The following is a 13,737-nucleotide window of genomic DNA, read 5'->3' on the forward strand; positions in this document are numbered from 1 at the left end:
TTTATTTACTTGCGCATATGTGTATATGTATGTGTATTTAAATATACATAATAAATATACACAGTACGCACATTTTGTAAACAAACTTTTATTTTGGATGTGATTTAATCACGATTAATCGTTTGACGGCACTAATTTTCATCAGTGTTACTAACATGAATTGGTTGTTTGTTTTTAGACCTGAAGATGGCACATGAGCAGCAAAAGAAGTCAATGGAAGAGGAATTTAAGAAGCTCAGACTCTCACTACAGGTACTGTATGTCCTCACTTTTAATGCCATCATGCATTGTACATTGTTTTTACCCTTTTATTTATAATGGCATGTGTAAGGGTGTGAGTTCCTGTGCTGTGTTTAGGATCAGGTGGACACCTTGACATTTCAGAACCGTGCTCTGCGAGACCGGGCCAAGCGCTTTGAAGAAGCACTGCGCAGAAGCACAGATGAGCAAATGGTGGTACTGTTCTTGATATTCTTTTGTGTGTGTGTGTGTGTGTGTGTGTGTGTGTGGCCGGCCAGTGGTATTAAAAGAAAAATCATCCCCAGAAAATTCTGTCATAATTTGATCCTCTGTGTTCCACAAAAGAAAGATGAGGGTGAGTGAATATAACCAGCTCTTTAAATTCTGGACATCCTGGGATGCTTTTTAAACCGTACCGAAACATGCTGGACACAAGTTTACTGCTTTGTAGTTAATTTATATTTCATAATGGAATTATAATGAAAAATAAATTCAGTTAATTATATGGATAGTTCTGGAATGTAGATACAGTATGTAGTAGTTTGCATCTGTTTTCTGTTTGCATGTGGACAGGATGCTCTTGCTCCGTATCAGCATATCGAAGAGGACTTGAAGAGTCTTAAAGAGGTTCTGGAGATGAAGAATCAACAGATTCATCAACAGGAGCTCAAAATTTCAGAGCTGGAAAAAATGGTAAATTATATTAACAAACATTGCAAAATAACGTTAATGATAGCTTTAAATATTAAAGACACAATGAAAGTGGAGTTTTGTGGCATTCATTCCCTGTACTCCTAAACAAAGTTTGCTTTGTCAGATATGCACATTTATACTACAAGGCTGTTGAAGCGCTTGAATCTGTTTGGTTGAAAAACATTATTTTCAGGGAAACGCACAGCTAAAGTAGTTCCATGTCCATATCACGTCGCCAAATGATTTCAGTTACTTAAAGTCCTTACAGCCTACAGTAGCAAAAGAACCAAAACCTGCAATGACATGGACCAAGCAAATAACAAGAAGATAAAAATGACAAATTATTTCCATGTTTTTGTCACAAAATTGGACCAATGGTGGTTCGACGGTTTTTACCGGAAACTGTTTTGAACTTCATTTTGGCCTGATTTTGTTTGACATTACATCAAACCAGTTCGTTCTTTGATTGCACTTGAAGTATATCTAGGACTTTATACTTGTATAAAAACTTATACTGGCACCTGTGTGTGGATGTGTTATCAAACAAAACCAAGGTTTTCATTTACTTGTGCCTTTAGGAATTAAAAATGTCCTATATGCAGTTGTATTTGTCAACCATAAAAGGTATCCAGTAACAACCGAGAGTTACCAAGACACATTTGTTGGCCACAAGGCAACTTGCCTGCAGAATAAAACCATTTTAGGCCTCTAATATGACTTGATTCTCCATCTTATTTTAATGTACATAATGATGAATAAAGCTAACGTGCTCCTTTGAAATTAGAAAGTTTTTCGGTGATTTTCGTGTCATGTTTTTACACAGGCCCAAAAGAATGTTATGTTGGAGGAGCGTATTCGGGTGTTACAGCAGCAAAATGAAGACCTGAAGGACAGGATTGACCGCAACCTTGCCATGTCCAGGTCTTTATAAAACATTTCTAGTTTTATACTATTAAAGGCACATTAGTTTGGGAGGATTTCGATACTACACTCTTAAAAATTGGTTCTTTATTGGCACTGATGGTTCCATGAAGAACCTTTTCATTGCACAAAAGGTTTTTTATAGTGAAAAAAAGTTTAGATTATTAATGTTCTTCACACTAAATGTTCTTTGAAGAACTGTTTCCTGAAAGGTTCTTTGGCATCGCTGTGAAAACCACCTTATAAACCTTTAGTTTTAAGAGTGTATGACCCTTTTAAAGCTACAGAAGAATGCTCAGTAGTTGTTTCCTCTATTCTACTAGACAACTGTCCGAGGAAAATGCCAACCTGCAGGTGAACGTTGAGAAAGAGAGCAACGAGAAGAAACGACTGAGTCGCACCAATGAAGAGCTGCTGTGGCGTCTTCAATCGGACGAGTTGAGTCCTCGAATGTCTCCCACCCAGTCGCCCCTTCATCGACCAGCCTCTAGTCCAGCTTCACCCTCCCCACAACAGCCCTAGATGAGTGTCCAGTTCTCCGTCTCTCACACTATTTTTTTTCCTTTCTTTATCTTTAACTCATGTTTCTCATTGTGGATTCTGATTGGATGGAACAGAGGATGTTCTCACACCTCTGATGTCATAGATGGTGTTCATAGCGCTTTCAGTTTCATCATGCCAATGTTACTGTATTAGTTAGTTGATACAGTGGTCAGGGTTTGAGTTGGAGCGTGACTGAACAAAATAGTTGAAGGCATGTACGTAATTATGTAAATAGTTCACCCAAAAATGTAACATTCTATCATTTACTTATTCTGAACCTGCATGACTGACTTATGTGGAGCATAAAAGGAGAAATTAAAAAAAATTGTCATTGTTCTTTTTCACGCAATTACAGTGAATAGGGACTGAAGCTTTTAAGTTTTAAAAGGATGCATGAAAGTCACATTTAAGTTCATTGTTCTACTCCGCATACAGTGTGACTGGATAGTTGAATCAGTGAGTTGATCTCGAGAACTAAATCAGTCTGATTCATGAAGAATCGATCGGGTTCAAGAATCAATCAGCATTCTAAGCCAATTGTGGTTGAAAGTTCCATCTTTATCAGCGTAGTTCAACGATTCAGCATTTGCATTTGAAACTGCAGTTCTAACAAATGTTCGCAAACCGCATCATAAAGTTGTTTGGTTGGAACTACAGCCTTCAACCTGTGATTAGGATTGATTAGTACAATATATTTTCTTTTTTCTTTTTTTTTGTATAACGTAAATGAATCATGCTCTTGAGAAAAAACAAAGCAAGCTAACATGCAGTACAGTCTGTCTCTTATTCTATATATCTATATACACCGTAGTCCTCAGATGGCATGTTCGTTATATAAAGCAGTAATCTTAAATTATTTTGATCTTGAACCGATTAATTGGCAGAAGTTGTTATTGTACCACCTGCGTGCTGTCACCTAACGACCGTTATTGTTGAACTAACACGGTTCGAGCAACAGATTGCAAAAAAGTCACAACTATAGCAAAAAAGGCAATAGTTGTGACTAGCTCATGAATTCGTTAATGAATTGGACATTACTGCTTTTCTCGTGATCAATTTTGACATCTCTCCTAGGTATTTGGATTAAGTAAATGACAACAAATAAGATTTTGGTCCGTTCTTATAGTCGTTTGACTTTAGTAGACTTGCAGTGTAGCACATGCGTTTCATAGATCACTTTTATGGTGGTTTGAAAGCTTGAAAGCATCAGTCTTCATTAGATGTAATTACATGGAAAAGACAGACCAGCACATACTTCAAAATTTCTTCATCTGTGTTCCACAGAGGAAAGTCAGTCAAATGAGTTTGGAGCTTCAGTGAGAAAATGTGAGATCATTTACATGATCCTGCACTAGAGAGAACAGAAAAAGGAACATTATTCTCCCTTATTTACTTTAAGACTGTATCGTGTCCGTCACAATGTTGTGCATGATTTCACAGCCCATTTTGGAAATATACCTTGTTTGTACCTTCTGCTCTAATGGATTTGGCTTTTGGGCTTGTGCTGAGGTTTTCCGTTCGAACCGGACATCACGGCGCTTGTTCTCCAACCTTTACCTGTGGTCTCAAGCTTTTCCAAAGATTGATCAGGACAACATGTAAACCAGTTTTACTAGGAATTTGCCTTTAAAAGGAAAATCTCCCACCAGCAACCCTCTGTGCAAGCTCAATACACCGAACAGGAAGATCTTTATAGGCAAGTTTAGGATGGACCGCAGCCATTCAAATTAGGTAAATACTTTGTATGTCAACTAATAGTTATGTAGTCTAGGGGCTTAAATGTTGACACAAAGGTGGTTCCTTCACATTTTGTGACTACTATACAAGGATGCTAATAATAGCATGGACTGTAGTGTAAACAACTTGCAAAACTTCAACCTGCTGTCTTTACTTTTTTTTTTTTTTTTTTTTTTTGTGGGGGTAAAAAATCCTCATTCCCAATAGTTCAACCCAAAATATTGTCATTTAATCACGCTCCTATGGTTCAAATCTCTTATGTTGTTATTTTTGTCCTTGTGGTATACTTCAATTTTTAACACTTGTGCCATGAGCTCATTTTATGGGCACATAAAAATGTGGATCACCAAATCATAAAAAATTGGATTTAATCTTTGTCAGCTTGAGTGCCAAAAAGGATGAAAAAGCATAATAAAAATAGTCTGTACCACTTGTGCACTGTTCCAAGTCTTTTAAATCCATGATGAACTAGAGTTGTATAGAGTAGAACAGAGTATATGTTTGAGAATGAAAAGAGGATGAGTAAATAATGACCAAATGTTAATGAATTTATTTATTTTTTATGATGAACAGGAATACAACTGTAATACAAACATAAATGTCTGTCATTGGATATTTAAGGGAGGACTGTAACATGGATTGTGTTAATTAAATGTCCTAATGATTATTTTTAATTTTTTTCTCTTCTAATTTGTGTTGTACAGCTTATGTGTGATCTATGTTACAACACTTTAATGGAAAAGCATGTCTTAAAGCTGTGGTATAATTTGTTTCGTTCAAACCTCGTTAGTGTAGCTAATCACCGTTGTGATGCATTCCATAATAAAATAGTCTGTACCACTTGTGCACTGTTCCAAGTCTTTTAAATCCATGATGAACTAGAGTTGTATGGAGTAGAACAGAGTATATGTTTGAGAATGAAAAGAGGATGAGTAAATAATGACAATGTTAATGAATTTATTTATTTTTTATGATGAACAGGAATACAACTGTAATACAAACATAAATGTCTGTCATTGGATATTTAAGGGAGGACTGTAACATGGATTGTGTTAATTAAATGTCCTAATGATTATTTTTAATTTTTTTCTCTTCTAATTTGTGTTGTACAGCTTATGTGTGATCTATGTTACAACACTTTAATGGAAAAGCATGTCTTAAAGCTGTGGTATAATTTGTTTCGTTCAAACCTCGTTAGTGTAGCTAATCACCGTTGTGATGCATTCAAAAACTTTTGATGATTGTGTTGCACTTTATTGCACTTTGGGTTTAAATATTAAAAGACAATGTAAAAGCACTGTTTCTTAAAGCTGACTTTCAACTCATTTAAAAAGTACAACTTTTGAGGGAAGACAGTTTTCAAGAGTCTAGAAAAATAGTATTAACTAATGTATTATTATTGCTACTATATAATTATATTAGTATGAACTTTTTATATATATATAATTACTAATAAAATGCCTCAGAAGCCTTTTCACTTTCCAGTTATTAAATAAATAGTTCACTCAAATGAAAATTTGCTGAAAATGTACTCCCTGCATACCCCAGCGACAGCCCTGCGTGAGGCCCTCCACGATGTCGATGAGTTTGTTTCTTCATCAGAACAGATGTAGAGAACTCTATCGATCCATTAAGTCATTTTAAGTTAAAACACCTTGGATGTTAATTGATGGACTGGAGTCGTGTGGATTACTTGTGAATTATTGTGACGCTGGTCACACTTTATTAACTAAAGTGTTACTGTGATGATGTTATCAGCTGTTTTGACTCATTCTGATGGCACCCATTCACAATCGAGGATGCTAACTCATCTCGGATGGCCTGAGGATGAGTGAATTTTCAGCATGTTTTCATTTTTGGGTGAACTATTCCTTCAAAGGCTGTATTATTTCTCACTGAATTCTGTTTCACAGAGAGAGAGGGGAAAAAACATCACATTACAGCTTTTTAAAAAGACTAGAAACATGGAAATCATTCATTCTTTTTGGATGTGAAATGCTGAATGATATCAATAGGCAAGGGGAAGATAATGGTGGAGTTTCTTTCTGCTGCTATGGCGCTTAGAGTCTGGAGGTACCGCAGCTGCAGAGCTGATGGTGACTCAGAGATCACCAGAGACGCTTCCTTCAGTGCCCGCGAGGCGTTCATCTCCCCCTCAGCTGCAATCACCTACACAGCGATATAATAACACACTTGAGTCGCTTGTGTCATGTTGTGCCTGATATGGATTTTCCTCTGCATAATGTATTCCTCTGTATTTGACTCAGCTATAATATTAAACTGTAGGGCCGTAATCACTGATTTTCTCCAAATGATCCTAGAAGGCCTGTAAAGCATTGCTTTTGGGAGAAATCTCAATTCAGATGAAACGGATTACTTAAGGGAGAAGTGTGACATTTTTAATATCAAAATCATGTATAAAAATATCCCAGTTTATAAGGGGGTATGGCTGGCCTGAAAACAAAATTAAAATTTTTATATAATAATAATAATAATAATAATACAATTATTAAAACTTATGCCATAATGGGTAACAGGGTTGCAAATTTGCTTAATGTATCTCTCAACGGCAGTTAACTAGTATGGCACCAAATTTGGTTTATAGTCACTGATAAACCTTATTTTCCACATGAATCCAGAAAAAAGATCATTCTACAGTTAGTTGGCTGTGAGAGTTTCTGTAAAATAGTAGAGTATAAATAGTCTTTTTTTTTTGCAATTACATTTACAGTTACATTTAAAATCAGATACATTATATTTAAGGATCTGTTGCCATTGTGTTCAGTGTGGATTATATGTATGTGCTTAGACCATGCACTGCAACAATAGAGGTCTTCTTCAGAATACATCGGCATTGTTGAAACTAAATATTCACTATGAGTGCACTATTTTGTGCCTGTGATATTTATGCACCTAAATTCAGTGTTGGGTCCATTATTTGGACAGTATTGACTTTCATAATTAAATATTTGTACATGAATGACTGCATGAAAGTTTGTTGTGGTGGTCTCACCTTTGCACGGGCTTCTCGAGTTGCTTCAGCTTCCGCAGCCATGGCTCTCTGAAGCTGGACGGGCAGTTTAACATCCTTTATCTCCACTCGCTCCACTTTAATGCCCCATACGCTAGTGGCCTCATCCAAGGCAATCTGTCATCAAGATGATACAAAGCTGTCAGGATCTGGGAATATGATATACCCTTCTTGTGGGCAGATCTCTGGGTTTAGCTTTACAGCTGAAGCATCAGTTTAATAGCAAATAAATAATTCTGGGCTGTGTCCAAAATTGCTCCCTCTTACCATTATAAAGGGGATAGAGGGGACATCCATTAGTAGTTATGTCTGAAACCATACTGGACATCCCATATCCCATAATGCACCGTAATAAAGAGTGTACAAACAATATACACTTAGCAGCTAGAGAATACCCATGCACTGCAAGGGTTCACGGGAAATGAATTTCCACATCTATGACAAATTTAGCAGTAAACGCTTGTTTAGCAGTAAACGCTTTTTTCCCCAAAAAAAGCAATTTTGTTTAGCAGCAAGCACAATCTTAGAAAGAGCGGAAGCCCTTCTGGTGCATGAGACTTGTTTTCATTGACTCTTTTAAAAGTGAACTATATTAGAGAACTAATGTATGAAATTGGATATGTGGGCGATTTCAGACACAACACCACACTGTAAAAAATGACTGAATTTAATGGTAAAAGACTGTAAAAATGCTACAGGAAAAACCTGTTAAATGGTTAACGGTAAATTCCCCTACTATATACGGTGAAAAACTGTATTGGACATTAATTTTACGAAAGTATACCGTTTTTGGAAGTGAAAAAGACTATAATTTACAGTGAATAACTGTAAACTGGTATTCCCAGAATTCCCTGCGTTACATGTTTTTTCGTTGAAATAACTATGTTTCTTCGTTTTTTCTTATCAGTTTTGTATATTAGGGTTGTGTGTTACACCTAATGTTGTTAAATGAACATTTATTGCATTATTTCAGTTTCATGTGTGTTACCATGATCATGGTGTTTAGTGTTTGTGTGAATGACACTGTGCACCTTCTATATATGTTAATATTTAAAAGCTGCTTGTGTTAGGCTTTGGTTCATCATGTGACTTTCTCATCACCACCTGCATTTGGTGGTTATTGTATTACAAAGGTACAAAACAGATTTCAGTACTTCAATAGGTTGGTATATTAACATTATATCAGTTAATGAAATTACGGTATTTAACTGTACATTTAAGTTAAAACCATAAAACCTAAAACATTGCTACCATATTTTTTACGGTAAAAATCCGGCAACCCCAGCTGCCGTTTTTTTACCATAACTTTTACGGATTTTTTTTTTTACAGTGCATAATGTTACAAAAGCACAATAAAATTAGCATATTCTGATGCTATAAAATAACTTTGGATGAGGAACATACCAAAATAACTGAATTATTATTAGTGAATTTAAATGATTAGGTTCTCTAATTCAACTCACTGTTTCAGCAATCGAGTTGCAGCAGTTTGTGAACTCACTGCTGTATGTTCTGATGAACATAATGAAATTATGTTCATCACAAAAACCAACCGTGTAACTTCTAAAGGTCTGTAATATTATGCATAAATCCAATCGACTACTTTGTGATATGTTTTGCATCTTTTTGTCCCTTTGGAAGTTACCAGATGTGGTCAGAATGAACCGTCGTTGTACGGAAAGGAGCTGCATTCTATGGAAGCCCAAACTTGCAGAAATTAAAAACAAACAAATAAATAAATGTATTCAATATATTCATTCCCCCATTGGGTGCCCTTTCTGGTCAGGGCCACTGAAATTGTCCTAAGCTTCCCCCAGTTACGGTGCCCCCTGTACTGCTGCTCTGAGAGTTCATGTACCTGCATGTTGTTTGAGATGCCCTCTCTGTCAGACAGCAGCTCTGACAGGCTCTTTGTGCCCAGGACATTTCGCAGGGTAGTCTGTGCCAGCAGCTGTGTTGCATGGTCTGCATTGGCCACGTTGGCCACGGAACAGATCGGGTCAAAGACACGAAAGTACACCACACCATCCACACTTACGGTGACGGAGTCCTTTGTCAGGAACTGTTCTCACATAAACACAGATACTCATCGTTTCATATACTGATCCAAAACTTTACATTATGTATTCAGATTTAGCTTGCCAAATCTTGTTTATTTAACAATCTATTGGTATGCCGGTTTAATCTGGCAAACTTTGTATTGTCATAAGAGCTATGAAAAATGTTTTTTTGTTCATTAAATTAAAGCTGAAGTAAAATAAAACATTAAAATTAGATGAAAAACTTGAAATTTTAAATAATTGTAAATATTTTAAATGTTCACTATACATATAGTTATGTGTATATATTATATTTATTTTAATATTTAAAATAAAATGAAAATTTTTAAACAAATTAAAATGAAAGCTAATGAAAAATATTTTTAAAATGCTCTAATAGTATGTACATTATATCATTAATAATATAATATATAATACGTACCTCTTGAGCAGGAATATCAAATGTCACCGTTCTCAAGTCCACCTTCCTGAATGTATCAGTACATGGCAGCACAAAGAAAATTCCTATAATATGTATGAATTATATACAAATGTAGACAGTTATATATTTAAATCAATTAAAATGAGGGATGCACTTTATTAATAACATTAAATTATAACAAAAAACAGTATTTAAATGAGAAACTTTGTCATACCAGGTCCTTTTGGTTTCTTGTCCACAATACGACCTAATCGAAAGATCACAGCCCTTTCATACTCCTTCACAATCTAAGAGTGGAGTACATTGTACATACAGTCATCATTTACATAGATGATAATTACTGTATTGAACAATACATTGATTGTCTGTGGAAAATCTACCTTGATGCACATAAACATGGTAACAGGAAACAATCCTATAGTGATAATGATAGCGATAAAGATAATGAACCAGCCAAAGCATCCCAGCGAGGGAGGTTTATCATCTGTAAGACATGGAGCCAACATGAATTATGCTTGAATATGGTACACTTTGTTGTCCCATGACTGTTTTTTAAAAACATAAGAGACACACATCCCACATTCCTTTTCTAAAAACTATTAGATATCACTTCAGCTGCATTAATATTGATCCATTTTTAAATGAACTAATTTATGTTACCAAAGCATAATATTTATTTGTCTGCTATTTCTACTAACTTGTAACATTTTACAATCATGTCACTACTTACTACGTTTCCCCAAAATCAATAAATTTTGACATTTTTCTTCACCATTATGGAAAGACACAACCCAGTCTCACGGGGTTGAAAGACAAGAATCAGTTTTCACAATTCAATTTTCATATTGCAATTAGTCGGCTCAGCCTTCATTCCTGTTACTTAAAAAAAATTGCCACAAAATGTAATGTGCAACATGTAAACATTATTAAAGAAGCCTTTTGAAATCTGATTGTGAAAGTTGTAATACATGCAAACCAGACATGAAAAATGCAAAATGCCCTGATATTATTTAATCAGTGGGATATTACATTTCTTTTTAACTGTAGACTGAATGTCAGGTAAACATATCAAATACCACTGAGACACTTCTACTGACTTAACGATCATGCTTAACTGTACGTTTCACTCTCCTTATGAACTTAGTCATGAAAGACTGAACTTAGGGTAAAACTGTTGCCATGTGGCATTGTTATTATACAATATATTTTTTTTTCGATTTTATTGCCATTTTTCAAGTTACAGTTTAAAAAATTGTAATATTTATTTTGAATATTTAGTTCAAGAGTACCTTGGCATACCTTGTATTATATGTCTGCTACTCTCAGTCTCCTGGTTTTGGACCCTGATTACGGTGGTCATTTTGAAGAGCGCTACAAACTTGAGATGTGTTGCTGCAGACAGCAGGTAACAGGAGCTTGTAATATGTGCTCACCTTCCCATAAGGGTGTGTCCTGCTTCCCATTAGACCAGGTGCATGCAGAGCAAAACTGGATGAGAGGAAAATTCTGACTCATTTCATATCAGATGTGAATACCATCAACCTGTATATTATGAGGGGCAAAATAAATTATCAAAATATTTTATTTGTTCAGAGTTTTGCAGGCAGTTTTTTTTTTGGATCAAATATTGTTATAGCTGTAGTAGGACATTTATAATTCAAAGATTTCTGGATATGGCAGTGGAAATATGAGCTGTGAAATCACACGACAAATGCTGATATATGACTAGATATAACCTGTGTGTTGTGTTCTCTAAACTGAAATTCCAGTAACATATTATTGCTGTAGCTATTGGTTGAAGCTAGACCTTGTGAACACTTTTAGCCCCTTTTGACAGATGTTTGCTCCTCTGACTTTGATTGTGGAAAATATTGTATGTATGCAATTTCCCACAAAATCTGTCTGGATAGATCTAAATTGTTTCATTTTATCAAAGTCTATTTCGGTACTTTGGAAGCCTGTTTCCACCACAGAATAAAAAATTAAAAAGGTAATTGGGACTTTTTATCTCACAATTCGGACTTTTTTTTCTCAGAATTGCGTGATATAAACTCGCAATTGCGAGTTAAAAAGTCATAATTGTAAGATATAAACTCACAATTCTGAGAAATAAAGTCAGAATGGCGTAATATATATTTGCAATTGCGAGACAAAGTCAGAATTGCAAGACGCGGATGATTGTGGAAAATATTGTATGTATGCAATTTCCCACAAAATCTGTCTGGATAGATCTAAATTGTTTCATTTTATCAAAGTCTATTTCGGTACTTTGGAAGCCTGTTTCCACCACAGAATAAAAAATTAAAAAGGTAATTGGGACTTTTTATCTCACAATTCTGACTTTTTTTTCTCAGAATTGCGTGATATAAACTCGCAATTGCGAGTTAAAAAGTCATAATTGTAAGATATAAACTCACAATTCTGAGAAATAAAGTCAGAATGGCGTAATATATATTTGCAATTGCGAGACAAAGTCAGAATTGCAAGAAAAAAAGTCAGAATTGTGAGATTAAAAAGTCGCAATAATTTATATATATATATATATATTTATTTTTATTTTTTTATTATCTATTATTATTTTTTTTATTCAGTGCCGGAAACGGGCTTCCATAAGGTACAGACATGGTTTGTAATTTTTTATTTGTTTGGCATGTTGGGGCAGGTTGTCACATGTATTTTATATATACACTATTTTAACTGAAATTTCAGTTTGCCAAAACCATGGTTTGATGTTTCTTGTAATATCACATTTACATTTTCTTTGTCATTCATCTACGTTTCTTTCATAAAGTTTGTATACCTTTGGTAGATTGTATATTTTATAATCTCTAGTTAGAAAAAAAAAAAACAGAACTGCACACATCCCGCGGAAGAACATTCCAACCGGAGCTACTTCTCTAAGTTTATGTCTCTGGCGATTCACGCAGGTATGTGTTACTCCGCAGCGGTGACCAGGCTACAATAGTCCAAATAGAAGTACTTATTATAAGTGTACCGTAGTGATTCGGAATAAGACAAAAACGTGGTTTGGGAGATGAATTCATAATGTACTCGCTCATTTTATACATTTTGCAAATTTTGAACACAGAAAAAGTTACATAGTGCTGCTTTAATAACATATAGAAATGAATTAATATTGAAAGTATTACTAAATATGTAAATAATTCAAAATATTTCAAACAGCCCACACATTTGTCAAGCATAGGCCTTTTCAGCCTTCAAAGTAGTTCAGATATGTGTATACCAAGACCTCATTAATAAGGCAACAGTGCAGAGCTTTGGGTCTTGAGAGTCACATGTAATCAAGAGCAACTCACCATAGAGACAGGTAGACAGTGTTTATGGCAAGCCCTTTTGACTTTTATTCATTCTCAGGATATGAATTCTTGATATCAACAATTCAATTTTTACTAGTAACAATGTTAATTCTTGATATCAACAATGACATCATCACTCGCAGAAATTGAATTTTTGATATCAGCAATTAAATTTCTACTAGTAAAAAATATTATTCTTGATATCAATAATTTATGTCCTGGGAATGTCTCTTCTTGATATCAACAATTTAATTCTTGATATCAACTATTTAATTGCCACTAGTGACGATGTTAATTTCTGATATCATGAATGTGATTGTTACTAGTAAAAAAGCCATTTTAGATATCAGAAATTATATTGATATCACAAATATATTTTTAGATATCAAAAATAACAAATCTAACATGTTGAAATTAATTTACAGATATCAAGAATTAACATTTCAACTAGTAACAACTGAATTCTTTATATCAAGAATTCACATTTTTACTAGTAACAAAGTAATTATTATTATCTGAAATTTCCCTTGCAACTAGTGAAAATTTCATTGCTGATATCTTAAATAACATTTTAACTAGTAAAAATACTTTTACAGATATGTAGAAATGCCATTTTTACAGGTAAGAATAGCTATGGTAATGAGATCATGAATATTAATGAGATCTGGTTTTCCCACAATCCTCGTTTTAGCGTCAACATTGCGCAGAAACGGCTCCACCTTTATTTATTGGCTTTGTCAATGAAACATGAAAATTATATTATGGCTGGATTAA

The 13,737-nt window shown here is 34.6% G+C and overlaps 2 protein-coding genes and 1 long non-coding RNA gene across 3 annotated transcripts in view; 1 reads left to right on the forward strand and 2 right to left on the reverse strand.

The window, feature by feature from the left end:
* The window catches only part of LOC107561476 (microtubule-associated tumor suppressor candidate 2-like), a 54,083-nt gene extending 50,169 nt beyond the window's left edge, over nt 1–3,914 (forward strand). Inside the window, exons 11-15 of the mRNA XM_016245932.1 lie at nt 179–252; nt 358–456; nt 814–933; nt 1,757–1,854; nt 2,178–3,914. Coding sequence (XP_016101418.1) covers nt 179–252; nt 358–456; nt 814–933; nt 1,757–1,854; nt 2,178–2,376 — 590 coding nt within the window. The 3' untranslated portion in view covers nt 2,377–3,914. The remainder of the gene's footprint in view (nt 1–178; nt 253–357; nt 457–813; nt 934–1,756; nt 1,855–2,177) is intronic.
* Nucleotides 3,915–3,967: 53 nt separating this feature from the next.
* LOC107561478 (uncharacterized) lies at nt 3,968–13,550 on the reverse strand. Its single transcript, XR_001605858.1, has 3 exons — nt 13,540–13,550; nt 5,667–5,669; nt 3,968–4,036 (listed from the first exon to the last, which is right to left on the reverse strand). It is a non-coding gene; the product is annotated as an uncharacterized lncRNA (long non-coding RNA).
* LOC107561477 (erythrocyte band 7 integral membrane protein-like) lies at nt 5,951–11,049 on the reverse strand. Its single transcript, XM_016245933.1, has 7 exons — nt 10,946–11,049; nt 10,027–10,130; nt 9,861–9,933; nt 9,647–9,729; nt 9,024–9,227; nt 7,148–7,282; nt 5,951–6,303 (listed from the first exon to the last, which is right to left on the reverse strand). Exons 1-7 carry the CDS (start codon nt 11,004–11,006, stop codon nt 6,106–6,108), a joined length of 858 nt encoding a protein of 285 aa, XP_016101419.1. The 5' UTR covers nt 11,007–11,049; the 3' UTR covers nt 5,951–6,105.
* Nucleotides 13,551–13,737: the final 187 nt, after the last annotated feature.

This window comes from Sinocyclocheilus grahami, unplaced genomic scaffold (assembly GCF_001515645.1).
Source record: "Sinocyclocheilus grahami isolate Dianchi unplaced genomic scaffold, SAMN03320097.WGS_v1.1 scaffold774.1, whole genome shotgun sequence".
NCBI lineage: Eukaryota > Metazoa > Chordata > Actinopteri > Cypriniformes > Cyprinidae > Sinocyclocheilus > Sinocyclocheilus grahami.